The 21,248-nt window shown below is 26.3% G+C and overlaps 1 protein-coding gene across 1 annotated transcript in view; it reads right to left on the reverse strand.

The window, feature by feature from the left end:
- LOC107455913 (uncharacterized) overlaps positions 1-21,248 on the reverse strand; it is a 75,215-nt gene that overhangs the window by 16,506 nt on the left and 37,461 nt on the right. Inside the window, exons 3-4 of the mRNA XM_071188249.1 lie at positions 20,354-20,515; positions 11,082-11,224 (exon numbers count right to left, since the gene is read on the reverse strand). Coding sequence (XP_071044350.1) covers positions 11,082-11,224; positions 20,354-20,515 — 305 coding nt within the window. The remainder of the gene's footprint in view (positions 1-11,081; positions 11,225-20,353; positions 20,516-21,248) is intronic.

Consider the following 21,248-nt stretch of genomic DNA (forward strand, 5'->3'; position numbering starts at 1 on the left):
ATTTGTTTATATATATATTATATATATTTGTCTTATTTACTTGTTTACCACCTAGGATTCAATTCTCAAATATATATGCTAACTTTCTCTCGATTACTTTTAAAAAAGGATTTGGATTCATGCGCACTACTGGTTCACTTTTGAAATAGCCTGCGCAGACTACCTATAAGAAACCGTGTGGAGGCCTTCTGATGTATGAGGTGATGCTTCTGAAAGCTAAATAAAATTAAAGCTATAAGGTAGAAGATTACACGGGAGAATAAATTATTTATTGGACTCATATAAGTACTTAATCTTACCTAAGTTGCAATATTTTTTAAAAAAAAATCATTTTTATTATAGTATACTTTTTGTCTGAATATACAAATTCATAAAGGGTGTAAAGGTTTTCATACATGCATATACACTTTTCTGCTCCTTTGTAAATAACACTTAAGACCGAAAGCATATGACCTGAACGCACATCACCACGGACTAAAATGTATTAGCGCATTCTTTATACGACTCCCTACGTAGTAGAGAAGTAGAGGCATTTAATATGCACTCAAGTGATTTTTAAGGCGATAAGAGACTTTCAAATGAACGAAAATTCGTTAAAAAATCGATTTGCTACTATTTATATTTTTAGGCATTTAACTAAACATTTTAAAACAAAAACTTTTTGAATTGGAGCAGAATTAACGAAGTTATGGTGATTTTTTTTTTTTTTTTTTTTTTTTTTTTTTTTTTTTTTTTTTTTTTTTNTTTTTTTGCATTTTCTTGTCTGCAGCTCGTTGTATACCCAAGCAAGTTTCTGCTTGTTTCGAAAATTGTGCTCATTTTTTTAAAATTTTAAAGCATCTGATTATTTAACTAATTCATAAGATCATATTTATAGTTATTTATGTTTTAAAAAAGGTAAATGTTTATTCAAGACTAGAATTTGCAGTAAATAAATAGAAAAAAAGCCATTTTTTCTCAAATTGTTCTCTTAGGCAAATTTATGAATTACGAACTGTTCTAACGAAATTTTTATTTAATTGAGCTGAAAATTTTTTACTACTTACTTATGAATGTTATTAATACTTTGTTGGAAAAGTTTTTTTTTTTGAATTTAGTAATTAGCATAATATTTATATATCTTTTTATGCGATCTTTCATTACAATCTGATGATTTTTTTCCAAAAATGCTTTTTCTTGCCTGCTTTTTTACTGTTATTTGTTTCCATAGTAAAAAATGGAAAAAAGTACTCCCAACAATTTTTATTTAATTAATTTTTTTATGTTACCTAATGTATATTATTTTGAAATTATTTTGTCATTTTAATATTTCAGACTAGAGGAATGATATAAGAAATCAGTATACTGCGAAATAATAATTTCTTTAATTTTTTTTAAATTTTAAAATATATTTCCGAAATTTTCTAAATATGTTGTTTTTAAAAATATAAACTTATACCGAAAATCTTAAACCAATCTGTTGATAATTTCTAAAAAGCAATTGCTCCTTGTCACCTTAAAATAATATACTGGTATTCAAAAGATTTAGAATATATTTTAAACAGTATGCTTGTAGAGCGAATACAATTGCAGGTTTGAAATCAGCTTCACGAAAATATCTAAGATCGATTCAAAAATCACATGCAACGGTAAGCAAAATAAAATTATTCGTGTCCTATTTTAGAGCAACTTCAGCTAAATATAGATTCATGATTTTATTTAAAATTTTATGATTGATATCTCAGAAGCTTTTGGCAGAGTCTGGCATCCTGGTATCATCTGCAAACTCATCCTACTGAACTTTAAATTTAGCATCATTAAGATCATTCAATATTATCTAAATAACCGAAACTTCCAAATCAAGCTTCAAAATATTAAATCTACAAGAAGAATCAAAGCAAAAGTCCCCAAGGAAGTATTCTAGAGCCAATATTATATATTCTTTACACATATAATTTTTCAATAGACAGACAAGACTTCAATGGTATAACTGTTCTCTATGCTGATGATGCCGGAATAATAGGGAAACTCAGAAAGCCAAACATAGCCCTCAGTAAACTACAGGAAAAGATATAAGACGTATAAATGTGGTGCCAATTTTAAGTAATGGTGTAAAAATTTTAAGTAAATGGCTAAAAATCATAACTTGTAATCATCCGAAATAAAAAGAAGAAAAAGTTGCTACCACAAAACAAATAAGTAAAAGAATACAAAATATTTAATTCTGTAAAAACAGAACTTTCTTTGAAAGAAACGCGCAAAGCAGCAGAATTTTCAAAAGAAAGAATAATTGAAGCAATAAAGATAAAGAAAACAATGGAAATAAAAATATGACCACCGAAGCCAACGTCTTCAGGGGGTACCAGCTTCGGTAGCCATGGAACAAAACCTTTTCTATTGAGAGAGCCAGACAAACGTCAAAATTTTCTCCCTGAGTACGCCGAAGGTTTTGCAAAAGTTCAGGAAAAATACAAGAAATACATAAAATCAAATCAGAAGAGAAATTTCAAACAAAATCATGAGAATATAATACAAAAAAGAAAATACAAAACCTCACAGTAAACTGGTCAAACAGCAATTTCATGAAACTAACTCAATGTATAAGAAACATTTGAAATAAAAGAAAGCAACGCCCTCTGTTAAAATGCGTAGTAGGAAGAAAAAAGGTTAGGGAAGGTAAAGATTGCGTAGCAGATTAATATAATGCTTAATTGAAAAGGTTTTGCTCTTGGGCTTCCGGAGCTGGTACCCCCTGAAGACGTCTGCTTCGGTGGCCATATTTTTATTTCCATTGTTCTCTTTTTCTTTATTACCACAAAACAAGCTAGTTTTATTCAATGAAACAATAAGAATAGCTGATAATGTCAAATACCTTGGGTCATACCTGCCAACTCTTCCGTATTTTCCGGAAGATTTTATTTTCATATTTAAAGTGGTAGTAAATATATACTATTTCTTCTTTTATAAATTTAATTTTTAAATAATTTTGATCACCACTATTCTTACAAAAATTAAGCACATATATCAATATGCGTTACTATCATGGTTGTCAACTTAAGTTTTCTCAAATACAACGTATTTGTTTGCTTAAAATTGAAGTTTTAATTCCATTTTAATACCACTGGGAAAAATTATAATGGAAAGGATTAAAAGTTGGCAGGTATGCCTTGGGTTCATTCTAAATAGAAAATTCAAATTGTAACCTCAAAACATAACCAGTAACATCAAAACAAACATAACCATCCGGATCACATCAAAATTATAACCAGTTAACTGCAAGCCACATGCGGCAAACTCCAAGTACTACTCTATCAATGGCAAGTACTACTCTATAAAGCATGGCACTAAAACTCAAAAAATTGCTCAATTTACATAGCTGCCAACTCTTCCGGATTTTCCGGAAGATTTTATTTTCATATTTAAAGTGCTAGCGAAATTCATGTTATTTCACTAAACTTTTTGAATTATAATAATAATTTTAAATCAGTTTGACCACCACTACATATAAATAATTACAACAAATATATAAAAGCATATTAGTCCTTACGATAGCGAATTTCAACCTGATTAAAATATAAATATATTTTTGAGGAAGATAATTTTTCGGTAATTGTTTTACTCCCACTTGGAAAATCATTTCTCGAAAAGAGTGAATGTTGGCAGGTATGAATTTATTCATGGTCTGCCTCATCCTTACATATGCCTCACTAGTCTTGGGAAATATAACACAAGCTCAGCTTAGTAAGTAAATAGTCAGTCAGAATAAAATACTAAGATAGATAACAAAAGCCAGATAATTCGTAAGAAATCACACAATACATCATGACCTTGAAATAGATGCAATAAGCAAACATATAGTTAAAGTAAATATCAAATTTTATGAAATAGGAAATTCATTCCCAGCAGCAAATTTCAATGAAATATCTTATCAAAATTTGACTGAAGACGAGAACATCAGACCAATAGCAGCATACTATTGCAGTGATGCATCATATTCCCGACAGCAATAACAAATACATAATCTCATTTTCACCAGACCAGCCTAGCTCAAATTATACTTCATATTTTTACATTATGCTCTTATCACCCTACTGCATATATACACAGTCAGAACTCAATGATCATCTATCCAAATGAATACTCCTTTACTTCCTTTGTATTCCACAACCTCAACGAAACACCACGAAGTTCAAGCTAAAGATGAAAGGGAAAAAGGCCGCAAGCGGTCTCATGTGTCCAAATATTTAATACATTTCAAAAATATATTCCATTTAGTTTTACTTCACTGTAAAAAAAAATTATTTTTAAACCTATTTTATTTGCAATGTAAGATCTATTGAAATAAGTTATAAGAAAATCAAAGCACCATTTTACCATTCTCACATAAATGCAAACACCTAATACGACATATTAATCGAGGCAGAAGAAATTGTTTTGTCTCTTGTTTTCAAGTTCTGCGCTTTAAAGTTTTGAAATTTTAGATCAATTATTTGCATGGCACAAACTATTTCAATCTGCTAGTGCGTAATATAATTTTATGATTCTAATAACCTTTTCTGTAAGTTCATGATATAAACTCAAATATTAAGTTCGATTTTGATTGTTATGTTAGCTATTGTAACCGATAAGTAAATATTTTCATCAGAAAAGTTTTCAAAGAATCCTAATTCCATCTTACACTTTTCAAAGTTTATAGAAGTTCAGAAGTTCAGTGTTTTGGAAGAGAAAAATATATATTTCTATGATCTCAAGTATAGTTTGTTTTCTTTCCATATTTTAAGGTAATAACATCATTTGATATTCAAAAGTCTCTTCTAATTCATAATGAATGCATAAATATTTTATGAATGGATAAGTATATGTGCTTTTAAGAAATAAGCATTGTGAAAATAAATTCTCAATTTAAAAAATTAGTAACAATACAATAAACAGTAAAAATAATAATTAGGAAAATAACTTTAATGTTACCCTAATTAATATTCAACTGAAGAATGATAAAGAGAATATATTTTATTTCCCTCAATAGAATAGGTAATTACTTCTATAGTTTAAATTTTAATTTGTTTTTTTTTTCATTTGACATTTGATTTTTTTTCTATAAGATAATAGCATTGTTTTAGGCAAAAAAGTTTTGAGTAATTTATAATGAACTAATAGAAAATCATACGTGGTTTTCAAGCAATAATCATTAACGAAATGTTCGCAATTTAATATATAAATAACTATAATATTATTATACTATTTTTAAATAGTAGGGGAGAGAAGGGTCAATTGTAACAGGGTACGATTGTAACAGAGCAAAAATTTCGAGTGTCGGGTTCTAGATTTGGTTCCTAGGTGGCGCACAAGGTGTATTTAATAAATCTACATGTACACCCCTGCTGGCAACCATTTTTATGTACTTTTGAAAGAGTTGCATCACACAAGATATTTTCACGCTACGTAAATACTTTTTTTGGTATTAGAATATTATATTGTAGCAAAGTAATTTTGTTTAAACAAATAAAAATTATTAACCGAATATGTAAGTGGACACCTTAATTAACATTTAAGAGAAAAAATATTAGTTTTGTTAATTAACTAGCATTGTTTTTAACAAATGAAGCTGAAATGGCGTCTTGGGGACGATTGTAACAATAAGTAAAGGGACGATTGTAACAGATGAAAATAAATAATCTTATGTTTACAAACCATTACTTAACTCTTTAAGAACCACCAATAGTTTCCTATATCATTTATATTATGTTGCATGTGCGTTATTTTATTTGACACCTTTCACAGCATAAATTAAAATTTTTAACACCTTAAAGTTAAACGTTTAACCCTTTAGGTCTCTGCTCATTATTATTTTTACTCCTAAAATAACACTACTATTTTGATCAATATAAAAATATATCACAACTATGATAATATGTATAATTAACTATGTTTTAGTTGAAATTATGAACTGTTGTAATTGATCCCGTAAGTGAGGACAATTGTAACAAGTGCACGACTGTCAAAAATTGTTAATGATTACTATAATAACATTTAAAATAAGGTATTTATTTTTTTTTCTAGTAGAGGATAGTCTACTTTACTCGTCTGTCAATTAATACTAATAATATATTGGATTTTTTGTTTTTTAAAAATAGTTAAGCAAAAAATGTTACAATTGACCCCACTCTCCCCTACATATTAAAAAATATTAATTAAGAAAATGATATTAGTTAAAATGATCCAATATCCAACTATGAAATATTGAAAATAATAGAATAGGCATTAGAAGATTGATTAAGATTTCAATTTTATTTTATTTATTTATTTTAAGATAGCAGCATTATTTCATGCAAAACAAAATCCAGACTAAATCATAATGATTTAATGTGAAGGAATATACGATTTTAAGAAATAATTATTTCAAAAATCTTCTCAGTTAATAATAACCTATATTAGGACTAATATTCCTTTGAAAAATAGTTTAATTATAAATTATAGACCTTTTAAAAATAGTTTACATTTTAATTTGATTAAGATAATAACATTCTTTTACACTAAAATGCTTAAACTAATTAATAAAGAATATCTAGAAAGGCACATGTTATTTTCAGAAATAATCGTAATGAAAATGCGTTATGAGTTTAACATACCAATAACAACAAAATCTGTACATTATACTGTACATTACATTAATAACTAAGAAAGTAATATTAGTTAAAGCAACTCTATTCAATATTCAATACAATTTTCAAAAATACTTTTAACCTAATAACCTAAATAATTGCAATCATAATTCATCTTCTAATTAATAATAAAAATTCAGAATAATTATATTATCAATAACACTGGGGGAACAAACTTTTTGTTACATTTATACAAATACTTGATTTGGCTTTGTTCGAGTGTTAATCTGAAACTAGTTTTGCTTCTAAAGCCTGCAGAATTTTTTTTTTTTCAGATTTTAAAATAACAGTTTCAGTTTATTGTTGGCTGAAATGTACAAGTTTAAAAGCGTTATAAATAACAAGAGGTTTTGTAAGCGTTGCGACAGGTTTTTGGGATGGTTTGGACATATCAGGATTAAAAATCCATAGGAACCCATGCTTGGAAATATCGTACTCAACTAGGGCGCTTCCTTACTATGACCTGTTCAAACGTTTAAGAACGTTTAAGAATAAGTTTAAGAACGTTATAAATAACAGGGGGTTGAGTAAATGTTGCGACAAATTTCTGAGAGCTAGGGTGCATCGTCAGGATCAAAATTGCATAGGAACCCATGTCGTCGTACGTGACTAGGGGCGCTTCCCCTATTGTAACCAGTTCAGAAGTCAAGAAAAAACAGCTCATAATGGGGAAGCGCCTCTAGTAGCGTATGACAACATTTCCGGATATGGGTTCCTATGACTTTATACCCCAACAACCCTAAAATTTTTTCAAACATTTATGTGACCCTCTTTTGTATATAAAGTTTTTAAACTTTTACCTTTCGACAAGAAAATAACGGATAATTTCATTTAAAAAAAACTGTCGCTTGTAAAGAGAAACCCATAGCAGATTTGAATTCAGTCGCGCTATAATATACAAGATTCATTAAAAAGTCTCATGCAGTAAAAAAAAATTCTATTTAGTTTTTTTTTTTTTTTTTTTAAATATAATGTTTTTTATAAAAATCACTTTTTTTATTTTCGTCAATTCACATATGAGGGTGAAATATTTATTATTTCATCTAGCGAAATATTTCAAATTTTTGATTTTAATTTTTCAAAAATAAGAATTCGACCCTTTCGAGTAAGTTACTTATTTGCTCAGTTTAAACAATATTATTTATAAACAGTATATTTTACCCAGATTATAAATTTAAAACAGAACAAGAATACTTCTGTTAAACTTCATTTTATTATTTAGCAATGCAATACTCGTGTCTAAAGATGCACTTTAATGCTCAATGTTTTATTCATTTATAGGACTCTAAAATCCTCTATTGGATTTGAATAAAACTCTACCATAATGAAGAGAGTTCTACGCTTTTAGGTAGCCTTGAGACTCGAACATGGAGCCTATTTTTAGAAACCTATAATCATCTGGATTTGGTATATTGGGGAAACTGGGAAACGAAAGAAGAAATCAGTTAAAATTCGAATGAAAGGGAAGGGATTTAAATTCTATCGCTTCCACTTTATATCATTATTTTAAGAAAGATTAAAATTGACACTTTGAAACAGGATGAAAAATTTGTGAAGATCTATTCGAGATATTATCTTACTAAAATATACTTACGAATTCCATAGTTTAAAATTGAGTCAAATTCGGAGAAAATCGAAATTTTATCGAAAATCTTTTAAAAATGAAATAAAAGGATCTTTTTGTTGTTCGGTTCGGAGAAAAGAGATTGAATAACAACCCTGAAATGGTAATATGACGTCTAGATTTTGAATTCTAAATGAACTAAGAAACTGGAAAAAAATACAGTTTAATCAAAGGTGAAAGATTTCAATTCTGATGATCCTATTTTATATCATTATTTAAACAAATAAAATATCACTTTGAAGTGGAATAAATCTTTTGTGACTATCTTTTCGAATTATAATTTAATTAAAGTAAATTTAAAAATATATAATATTTATTTTTTAGGGTAAATCAGTTTACAAACTTAAATACTCCACTGCCTCATGCTTTAATTTTTATCAGACCACTTATTTTTTGACACTTGTTTGCAAAATTATGCAATTAGAGCTAACTATACATGGTTTTACAGAATATGCAGTTTTTACAACGGGAAGTATGGAGGCATTTGTAGTTGTGGTTTAAATTCTTTATACATTGTGTCTTAGTAGCAGAAGGATTACAGAGATGCCATCTGCTCCGGACACACCAATATAATTAAAAAAAACGGTAACTAACTACAAAGTAAATTTTGCAAAGATGTGACTATTTTTGCTTGCTTTTTAAAAGGAATAACATAACAAAGTACTTTAAAGTGGTGAAGGTTTTACTCTTTTCCGTCTTGCTATATAAGGGCTTTCACCCATGCTTTGATTGATTGTAACTAACATTGATTATATCTATGATTAAACTATGAGTAATTAAAGTAAAGGCAAAGTAAGTCTGTCAAATTAGCAACGCCTACATTTAAGTTGCCATTTTTTATTTTTTTACTCCCTGATTCTGATTTTGTACGAATGCTTTTATGAATCACCCGTCCCCAAGTGGTTAAAGAAAAAGTAAATAAGAAATAACAGTCGACATGTTTCAAGCACCTCAAAAATAGGCGCCCATTTTCTAGACTTGCCAGGAGTGAAAAAATAATTTGAAATAAAAAAACGTACATTTGTCAACAAAAAAAATAAAGGTGAGAAATAAAACAAGAAAAACTACAGGAGCCGCGAGAGTAAAAAGATGAAAACCAGAACAAGAAAAATCACAGTGGCTGATCTCAATCAACCGATCTCAGTGGCCGACACAAATCAGGGTAAAATGCATTTCCACACGTTATGAAGAGGTAGAGTATTTAATGTCGTTAATTAGCATTTTTATGCATAAAACAAGGGTTTCATTCCAGAGCATCAAGATGAGCTGATGTAACTGAGGTGAAAATAATTTTAGCAATATCAAAATTGAATTTTTGTCCAAGATTTCAACAAAGTGAAACAATTGAAGATTTCTCGAATTTTCGATAACGGACATAACTTTTTTGTTCTTTAAGCCTAAAACAGTCTTCTTTAAGTCTGTTTAAATGTGAAAGAATAGTTGCAAACGGACACTTAGGAGCGTGGGAAATGATCCAAAGTTGGCGAGTTATCGATCGATAATATAGCCAAAAACAGAGCCAACACCGAGTTATAATATTAAATTTTAAATAATCTGCTCACAGCTTTAACGCCAAAAAGACCGTGAGAGTTTAATATTAACCTGTAACCAAAAAAAAATTTTTTTTTTTTTTTTGTGATCAGAGAAATAAAGCAGCTTAAAGAAAAATAAAGTTAAGCATTTATTTTGATATTCGATTTAGTCGCGACAGTGAATTAATGAGTTACATACTTGTATTCATTAAAAAAGTTTTGATTCTTAAGAAAAGAATGAATTATTTATATTCTTTTCGATAAAAAGTGATAAAAATTAAATAATTGATTTAATTTAATTATAATTGGATTAAGAACGATTAAAAATTTAAATTAAAGGAATTTCAAAGCTAGGCAATATGTAAGGCCTATAATGACATCTTAGGAAGTAATTTATATACATGTGTCATGCAAATATAAATATAACATATTTCATTTAATTCTCCTTTCAATCATTCATTTCTTTTCTTTTTCATTTCTTTTCTTGATTCATTTCTTCTTCTTACGTTTGTCTACCATTTAGATTTTCGTTAATTTTCCATTTCTTGCTTTTTTCTGGACCATATTATATTCTCTTTGACAATAATGCAGATAACTTTTGTAATAAAGATTTTTTTCAATGGAAACAGCATAAAAATATTTACCCTTTGCACTCGAAAGGGTGACGCTCTGGGACGCTGTTATTATAAAATACCTAATAAACTAAATTGGTCTTTCGTTTAAAAAAAAACAGCCAAGCAAAATTTAGACATAAATTATGCTTGTTGTAACAAAATAATTTTAACGTCATACTTTATTTTAATTTTACTGCACTTAAAAATTGAATAGAGCAGTTTAATTGTTAAATGGTGTAAAATATTTTAGATCACCTTAAAAGATCCCATCATCTTATCAGTCTAAATAATTCATGCAACAGAAAACAATAAAAAAAATTGCTCCTCAGTTTTATCAGTTGAAAATGAAACACAGTTTGAAAAATTTTCATCTTTTTGAGTTCTAGTTTTTAATTCCCTAGCCCTCACAATATGCTATGCAAAAAGCATATATTTTGAAAAATAATTTCCAAAATGAAGATGGAACATTTAGTTACTAAGAATGATTTTCAAATCCTTATGGAGATAAAAAATGAGACTTACTCAAATAGATAAAATAGATTTAAGTTAAGTTGAATGTATGGGAATATTATCTATACATTAAATTTGGATCTCATATTATGAAAGGGAATTAAATATAAATCATGAATATTATATACAATAATTTATTTAACAAATCAATATTACTCACTTGATTTCGAGGCGCAGAAGACGCTTTTGACACTCTAGACAAACGTCTGGAAATGTATACCAGTATAAAAATAAGAACCACTATCATGACAAGTGTGATGCATAATACAATGAGTATGACATGAGAAAAATTGAATGAGTTATCTGAAAAGAATAGAAAAATATTAGAATGAAAAATATAATTCATTTTTAAAATGTCACAAAACAAATCTACAGGAAAGATTAATTTTACAGTGACATTTGAAAGTAATATAACACTTTTGCATTTGAAGCCCCTTCTCTGGCATCATATGTTTTCTATCGAAATGTTAAAATTTATACATTTTAATCTTTAGTAACCATCTAAAGACGATAGGATATGTTTTGTGTTATTTAAACTAAAGGAAAAAAATTTATATATATATATATATATATATATATATATATATACGGTTATATATATATATATATATATATATATATATATATATATATATATATATATATATATATATATATATATATATATATATATATATATATATATATATATATATATATATATATATATATATATATATATATATATATATATATATATATATATATATATATATATATATATATATATATATATATATATATATATATATATATATATATATATATATATATATATATATATATATATATATATATATATATATATATATATATATATATATATATATATATATATATATATATATATATATATATATATATATATATATATATATATATATATATATATATATATATATATATATATATATATATATATATATATATATATATATATATATATATATATATATATATATATATATATATATATATATATATATATATATATATATATATATATATATATATATATATATATATATATATATATATATATATATATATATATATATATATATATATATATATATATATATATATATATATATATATATATATATATATATATATATATATATATATATATATATATATATATATATATATATATATATATATATATATATATATATATATATATATATATATATATATATATATATATATATATATATATATATATATATATATATATATATATATATATATATATATATATATATATATATATATATATATATATATATATATATATATATATATATATATATATATATATATATATATATATATATATATATATATATATATATATATATATATATATATATATATATATATATATATATATATATATATATATATATATATATATATATATATATATATATATATATATATATATATATATATATATATATATATATATATATATATATATATATATATATATATATATATATATATATATATATATATATATATATATATATATATATATATATATATATATATATATATATATATATATATATATATATATATATATATATATATATATATATATATATATATATATATATATATATATATATATATATATATATATATATATATATATANATATATATATATATACCACCTTTCTCACTAGTGATTCCAACCTGTCAAACTAATAATTATATTAATATTATAATATAAATAATTATAAGTAATTATAGTTGTTAATTATAATTAATACTAATTAACTATATTATATTGATTCCGTAATTAGAAAGAATATTTTTCAAGTGGTAGCAAAGGTATTGTATTGATCTTCGTTATATAAAACACTAACGCTGGTGTGTATTGTTCAAAAAATGAGGAAGTTAAAAGAAAAAGAACCTCCCTGAATAACTTTTGATCTAATGATCGGATCTTCACGTTCGAGGACTCAAGCTTAATGGTTCAAGGAGGTAATCTCAAACATGCTAGCTAATTAGTGCCGACAATACTTTAAATTACGAAATCAGACACAAAAATGTAATTTCTCTGAATAAGCATAACTTTTTTTTCGACAGATTCAGATTTCTGATTCCCAAAATCATAGGGATAGCGGCAATCTGGGAAATTTGTTCCCAATAGTTTAGTCAGGAGAGTGGTCCAACAATTGGACAATTTAAATGTTAATTTCACTTTTTGTGTACGTCACCAAATCTTAATAAATATTAAAGCGAATATAAAAAAAATTTGCACACAATTATAAAATTAGTTTTGCCACCGATAATTCCACGAAAGGAGTAAATTCTAGTAGGAATTTATGATTTTTTGTAATTTTATTTAAGAATAATCGAAGAAGTTTTGAATTGTAAGGTATACAACTGTTTACAACATTACATCATTTTAAAGAATACAATTTTAAATGGCAAAATTCAAAATTTGAGCAAAATCGGTCGAATAGTTCCCGAGAAATTGAATTTTAAAAAAAGGAACTTTTTCAAAATATGGTTTCTTAGAAACTATTAGACCGATTTCACTCAAATTTTTCATTTTGCTATGTAAATTTACATTCTTTAAAATAGTTTAACCTTAATGGTGTGGTATGGTAATGGTAAACCTTAATATCCAAATTTTTTCAGCAATTATTAAATAAAATAATAAAAAATGACAGCATTTTTCTTAAAGTTATAATTTGTATTGAATTATCATTGGTTGAACAAAATTTATAATTGTGTAAAGAAAAATCTGGATAAAAATTTTTTTATTCTCTATAGATATGACGAAATATGCAAAAAGTTGTAATAATATTGTATTGTAATAGACGCACCTATAATTGTGTGCATACGCAAAAAATAAGTTAACATTAAGTGACTCAATCTTTGAAGAGCTCTCCTGACCAAACTATTGGGAACATATTTCCAAGATTGCGGCTACCCCCTATATTTTGGGTGTCCAAAATTCGAATCCGTCGAAAAAATTTATGTATATTCACAGAAAGTACGCTTTTGTGTCTGATTTCATAACTTAAAATATCATCTGCACTAATTAATACGCATATTTGAATCCCCCCCCAAATCATCATGATTGACCCCTAGAACATGAAGATCCGATCGTTAGATCAAAAGTTAATTAGGGTAGTCCGTTTTTTATTTTGTGCACTGTACTCGAAGCGCTTGCCTTTCCGAGATAAATATAAAGAATTAATTAAGCTTTCATATGATTAAGAAAAATAATGGGCACGTTGGATTTTGATGTGTCATGAGTGATGATTATTGAACACATTAACAATATTTTAACTTTGTCGCATTATATACTTAATTATATTTTTTACTTTGTTTAATTTATAATTTTTCCAATTTTTTTCGAAGGAAAAACGACGTGAAAAAAAGAAATTTTATGTTAAAATAATCAGTCATAAAAAAGAATTGCTTTGTTTATCTTCAATTTTCAATTCTGCGTTCACGAAAAGAGTTGCGTGCTGCTTTTGCTTTTAACGTCTAAAAAATTGTCAGGGCACATTTAATAAAACAGAGAAAAACATTACGTGTTATGTTGAATTTGAAACAATTTCAGAATTTATTCAATGAAACTTTAAGCATTGTTTAATATTTAATAACTAAACAGAAGTAGCAACCACCGGCCGTTTCGGTGCAAAATACAGAATTGACAAGTATTAATCACGGGTGAAAACGCAATCTGAATCTAATAGTTTTGCAAACAATTCTAACTTGTTTTGAAGAAATAAACAGAGCACAAATTATTATCAGTTTTCTAATCTACATAAAAGGTTGTTTTTGGTTCGGTTATTTTCCTATTTAGTGATGTTGGCTACATTGATTGGCTAGGCTATATTGATGTTATAAATAGTACTCTGGAAAAAAATAAAAAGATGTATATTTTATTTTTTCTTGATGCTTTAAGCAATAAGATGGTTAGATAGAGTAGAGAAGGACTGGAGATTAGAGACTAGAGAAAGAGTAGACTAGAGAAAGCTAGAGAAAGAGTAGAGATTAAAGGATTCTTGGGAGTTAATAGATGAAAAAATACAGTATCTATATGGGATAAACTGACCGAGATAGCCTTGGCCGGTAACTGGCTGTAGTTTCTGAGAAGAAGAAGAAAAATGCTTTAATTGAGTGAAATTTTTTTATTAAATATTGCTACTTTAAGGATTTTCAAGTGTTTTTACTAGGTTTTATTTTTAAAAATATGATAGATAACTATATATTATACCATACTATATAATAATACGCCATACTATATAATAATGCGAATATTTAACTCTGGATTTAAAATCAAAGCATACTGCATTTTCAAAGCTAAAGTGGTGGGCAACAAAAAGAAATATCCTCTTCATATACATAATTATGCTCTACAAATTTTCTTATGTAGGTTTTTTCCATACTTTGACCCTTTTTTTGTTGTTTAGCATTAATGGGTTAAAGAATAAAAAAAGGAATAAAAAGTGCACAGCTTTCTGTGTCTTGCTTGTTATGAAACTTAGCTTGCTGATGCATGCCAGATTATACGAATTGAATGAACAGGTCAAAAGCTTTACTACTTTCTTTTGAAAATGATGGCTATTTCTAAAACTTTATTTAATACATTTTCTTTGAAGCAGCCAGCTCCTTCTGTTGACGATCTTTCCAACTAGTTTGAAACTTTGTGAAAATTAAGACTGGTTTGCTTAGAATCTCCCAACAAATCATATTAATTTGTTTTGAATTTGAAAATCATTATTTTTTTTTGGTAAATCCTAATTAGTTCCAGGGGGGGGAAGGAGACAGAAAAGAGAAAATAAAGTTATAAACAAATTCATTTCTATTCGTTTTTCAGAAGGAGCGTAAAAAAATCTCTTTCTATTATTCATTATGAATTATTCAGTGCTATTTTCTTTTAGCGAGGTAAAATAAGAGCCAGATATATGTGTCATTACTGTAAAAAAAAGGTTTTGGTCGTGATGTATGTTTCAATTATCCAAAAAAGTAGCTATAATTGCTTTCCAGATAAGGGAGCAGATTTTAGACATGCTCTTTTCTCAATAAACTAACTTATTGTTTTTATTCTTAGTTTTGATTTTGCAAAATAAACCCATTCGGGACCAATTAATTTAAAATTTTAACTTGGATGAAACAGCCAAATCAAAAACTGGGTCTAAGTTCAAAATTCCAGGAATTAATAAAAATAAATGATCCAATTATTAATAAAAATTGATTCAGGAAAGAACTGAATTTGACTCAGGATGAATTTTTGGAATTTTTTATTGGATTAGTTAACGAATCTAACCTTGTAACTACACTTAATTCATTAACAAAAGTAGGTTAATCTATTTCTGAAACAACATACTTAGCTATGAATAATGTGGCAGAAATTCTGCTAACTTTTCTTTTTTTTATTTATTTTTCTTATTGATTTGTAATCTTCGATTTGTTTGTCATATAGCATTTATTCATCGTATAGCTTCATTTTATTATTCTTTTCCTGGAGAGAAACTTTAAAGTTTTTTGCCATTATTGATCGATTTTATAACTCATTTAGTAATTGCTAATAAATCCCTTAAATTTATTCTCTAAAGGAATACAATACAAACCAGAGATGCCAAGTTGCTCCGGACAGCAAATATATATTTTACAGAGGTAGTTTGTCAATTGTGATTCTTGATGTAATAAATTCAATTCAGTAGATTTTCATCCACCACTATTTCTAAATAATTTGCAGGCTTATATAATTCACCACTTTTCAATACTTAAATCAAGCCATACCTTTTAAAAAGCAAGCAAAAATAGTCAAATATTTGCAAAATTTACTTTGTAGTTCTTTACCGTTTTTTTAATTATTTTGTCTTGTCCGGAGCAGTTGGCATCTTTGTATAAACATTAAAAACTAAATAAATGAGCCTTTTTATCATCTTAAAAGTAGGGCAATTAATGATTGTGTGAATTGTTACTTTAATTATGATAACAGCTTCATTATTTTTAAACAAAGCTTGACAGCTATTTGAGTTTTGATATGGAGAATCAATAATATGGTTTTCACTCCTGAATATGAATACAAACATACAATAATGAAACTATTATCAGAATATAAAAACCAATAAAAAGACATAAAAGTTTATTTTCTCACTTCTCCTTAATTAGAATACAAAGAAAGTGGCATTATAATGAATGAATTGCTGAAAGCTCTGAAAGCTGATGCGAGATATTTGCGTGAAGCGAATCGCTGTCCCGTTATTACAGATCTATTTCTAATTGTCAGCAATTTAATTGTGCCTATTCAACATTGAAAAGCGCCATTAAAGACATTAAATTCTGCCAGTTAGCGCTGTCTACAAATTAACGTTTATGGAAGTTTCATACATATTATTTATCTAATGCAATGATTATTATTTGTATATTATTATAATAAAAATGGGATATTGTCCAGACATGGCTGGCATTATGTTCCTTTCATCTAAATATTAAAATTAAATATTTTTGTGAATAATTTATTAACTGCGTCAAACATTTTATTTATTCGTGTTATTGAGCGTCAATTCTATGTTTAGTGTAACGGAAATTGTATACAAAATAATTTTAAAACCTGCCATAAATATATACAATTATACAAATAAGAGCTGTCTCAATTAATGTTTATAAACAAAAGAAATTATTTTGCGCAATAAATACAGGGATTGGACAAAAATATAGAAATACTTTTTTGCTAACTATCTTGTAAACTATCTTTCTTTTAACAGGGTAAAAGTTAGAATTAGCCAAAAAAAAGTAGGTCTTATCTACATATTTTTTTTAAATTTTTGATTAATCAGGGTAGTTAAAAAATATTTTTGAAACTTTAAACTTCAAAATTTATTACACCAAAATGCTAATGTTGCTACCACCATAAAAATTATTTCTCAACTGCCGTACAAGTTGGCAGTTATGATATTATAATTTAACGCACTCCAGATTTGAAAATGTTTTACTCAATGCAACATGTCTAATATTATGCAAAATGTTGATATTGTTAAGAAAAAAACGTTAACACTATAAAAAAGTACCTCTCTTACAGAGTTTGCATAGAGAAAATGCTTACATTAGATGGCAGCGTCCTATTATAAGGAATAGTAAGAGAAGTATAGTTGTTGTTGTTGTTGTTTTTTTTGTCAATTTGTTAAGGAAATAATATATTATTACGACAAAGACATATTATTGATTATAATCGTTATGTTAAATTCTAAATTTGCCGTGAGTGTTAGTTTTAAAATAAAGTGAAAATTTAATATTTGTCGAAAGTTAAATTGTCTATCAGATTTTAATTTCTTAAATGGGATAGTAATTACTTCAATTTAATTATACATGTCGACATTGGTGCTTTTTATATTTAGTTTTCAAATAAAACAATCTTTTTTGTAATAGGCACTTATCGTTTCTGGCAACTTACATTCAAAAAAATTTAAGTCAAGTGGTTTTTTAAAACTGTTATTTGCATTTTCTATTTTATATTTAAAAAAAACTAATACAGTCCGTGGGGATCATTAATAGCGAACTAATTGTCCCAAACTGTTGTTTTTTACATTTATTTTCCAAAAAAAATTTAAATTGCGTTTTGTATGATATTCCATTTTGCCATTTAACATTGTTTTCACGATACATTCATTAAAAAAAACAACATGAATTACTTACTATTCTTTCTCCATTTGCAAAAAGACAATTTGCTTCTCTTTTTTTTATTTTTTTTTATGTATGTATGCATTTATTTATTTTTGGTAACAATAATTTGTTACTGTCCCTGAGGACCATTAGTAGTCGATCAATTAAATTGCTACATTTTACATTTCCTTTCCATATAAATAATTACATTATGCCATTCGTTTGCACTGTTTATCCGTTTTTACCCATTTCTTGGCAGGACGTATTCAAAATTTTGGAGGGAAAAAAAAGCAAACTCTTTTTCTGTAAAAAGTGGCAAGTTTTTCTATTATTAAAAACCAACAAAAAAGTGTTTTAAAAACCACAATTGTTTGACATCATATCGGTATCAAGATTTTAATATTAATATTATAGTATAACCGAACGTCATATTTTTCCAAAATAGTTGCAGAAAATGATGACACCCTTCATGTTTTAGAAAATTAACATGTTCTGAAAATAGGATCATTAATGTTCATAGGGTTTTAAACACCTGCATTATTTTGAATTTGTAACAATAATGTCAAATGTTTTTTTTTTCATTTTGATTCCTTTAGTTTTAAACATTAATTTTTAATATAAAAAAAGTAAGCATTAGCAAAGAATTCGATAATAGGATTAGATAAGTTTTATCTCAAGAAAATTTTGTGATCACTTGTCGTAATATAATGAACTTACAGAAGAACTCTAAGAAGAGTGTGTGTGAATCTTCATATTATTGTTGAATTCGAATAAGTAAGTTGAATTCGTATATGTCATTAAGCCTTGCTTACAAATTACTTTAAATTCAACTACTGTAAATATTTTGTTCCTTCCAATTGCACTACAACCTAGTACAGGCCAAATACATATCAACAAGCTTTCTCAAAGTCCACTACGGACCATCAGCAATTGCATTTTTATTAAATGAGATCTTCAACTAGCCAGTGTACCCAAGACAGAGTTCTTGATAAGACCATCAAGATATTTTAATGGTTTATGTTGGTTTTTTGATTGTAACCACTATTTGATGGTAACCAACATCCAACAATTTCACTCATATTGCAATGGATTTTGATAGAACAACAAACTTCCATCGTTTCATGCTGGAAAATGATATTTTACTACATACAACCAATATGTAATGTGAGAAATTCTTTGACTAACAAATTCTATTCCATTACAAAAATCCATCATATTGTGATTGGCACCTTTTCATGTTGGCCCAGCATGAAAAGGTGCCAATTCCTAACTTGGGATACTGAGCAGATTTGATGGTTCCATCAAGCTGTATGATGGTTTCTGATGGAAATTCAAGATGGTAACCACCACATTTATATAGCTCCATCAATAGCAAACCATCATGATTTTTCGCCATGGGTATCCATCCTCTGGGAGGTATTCGTCTTTTTCTAAAACACTATACACTAGCAAAATTCAGTCAGAAATTATTTTTCAATAATATTTGAAAATTATTATTGACTACTACAATACTGTTTGTGGTAGTCATTAATAGCCAACCAATTAAATATGTAAGATTTAAATCGAAGCTATTGTCAAAATACATTTCACTTCACAAAAGCATTAAAATAAGGTTTGAGGTATATATTATTATATTGTGTCATTCAGATTTATTTTTAATTTGTTTTTAGAGAAATGTAATAAAAATTGTTATCTGTGCAATATATATTTTTTATTAATTTTAAATAAAAACATTTATTACCGTTCATGGTGGTCATTAATAGCCGACCATTTAAATCTGTAAGATGAAGCTGCTGTGTTTTTATTTTCATTTCCAAAAAATCAACTGCATCAGAGACAGATTCATAATCCATGGCATTATTTTTGTCATTGAATGGAGACAGAGTAAACTCAACATTTGTTCCTAAATGAAAAGAAATTAAAAATTAGAAATCTCTAAATAAATTATGCATTATTAGGAGAAAAAAACAATTAAAATTAATTTGTAAATAATATTTTTTTTAAACTTTTAAAAATTCCGGTACATTTTCATTAGTTTTATATATTATTGACAATAATATACTAAACATAACTTCAGCTAGAAATAACTATTTGCAAGGAATCTTAATTTCACAAATATGAGAGTAAATTCTTTAAAAAAAATATTGCAAAACTGTTATTGAATAAATCTTAACAATCTGAACTCAACATTTGTTCGTAGAAGTAAAGAAAACTAAAATCTGACAGAAATATATGACAAAAAATTATATCTGAAAAAATTGCAAAATAAAACTCTAAATAAATGACTTACCATTTAAAAAAATAGCATTAAAACTATCTTCTAAATATAATAAAACAGGTTAAAAACTTTTAAAATGTTTCAAATCACTTTCATTAGTAATATATATTATTGACAATAATATACCAAATATTATTTCAGTTAGAAAAATATATGCAACGTATCTTAGTTTTCCAAATATGAAAATAAATGTTTTTTAAAAAATAAGAAAAAAAGAACTGTTAGTAATAAATTTTGACAATGTGACAAAACTGCTATGTTTAATAACATTTAAACTTTGGTAGTCGTAAACTCGAAAATTGGATCATAGCGATTTTTATACAGATATACAGCGCGATTGAACTGATATATATATATA

This window comes from Parasteatoda tepidariorum, chromosome X2 (genome assembly GCF_043381705.1).
Source record: "Parasteatoda tepidariorum isolate YZ-2023 chromosome X2, CAS_Ptep_4.0, whole genome shotgun sequence".
NCBI lineage: Eukaryota > Metazoa > Arthropoda > Arachnida > Araneae > Theridiidae > Parasteatoda > Parasteatoda tepidariorum.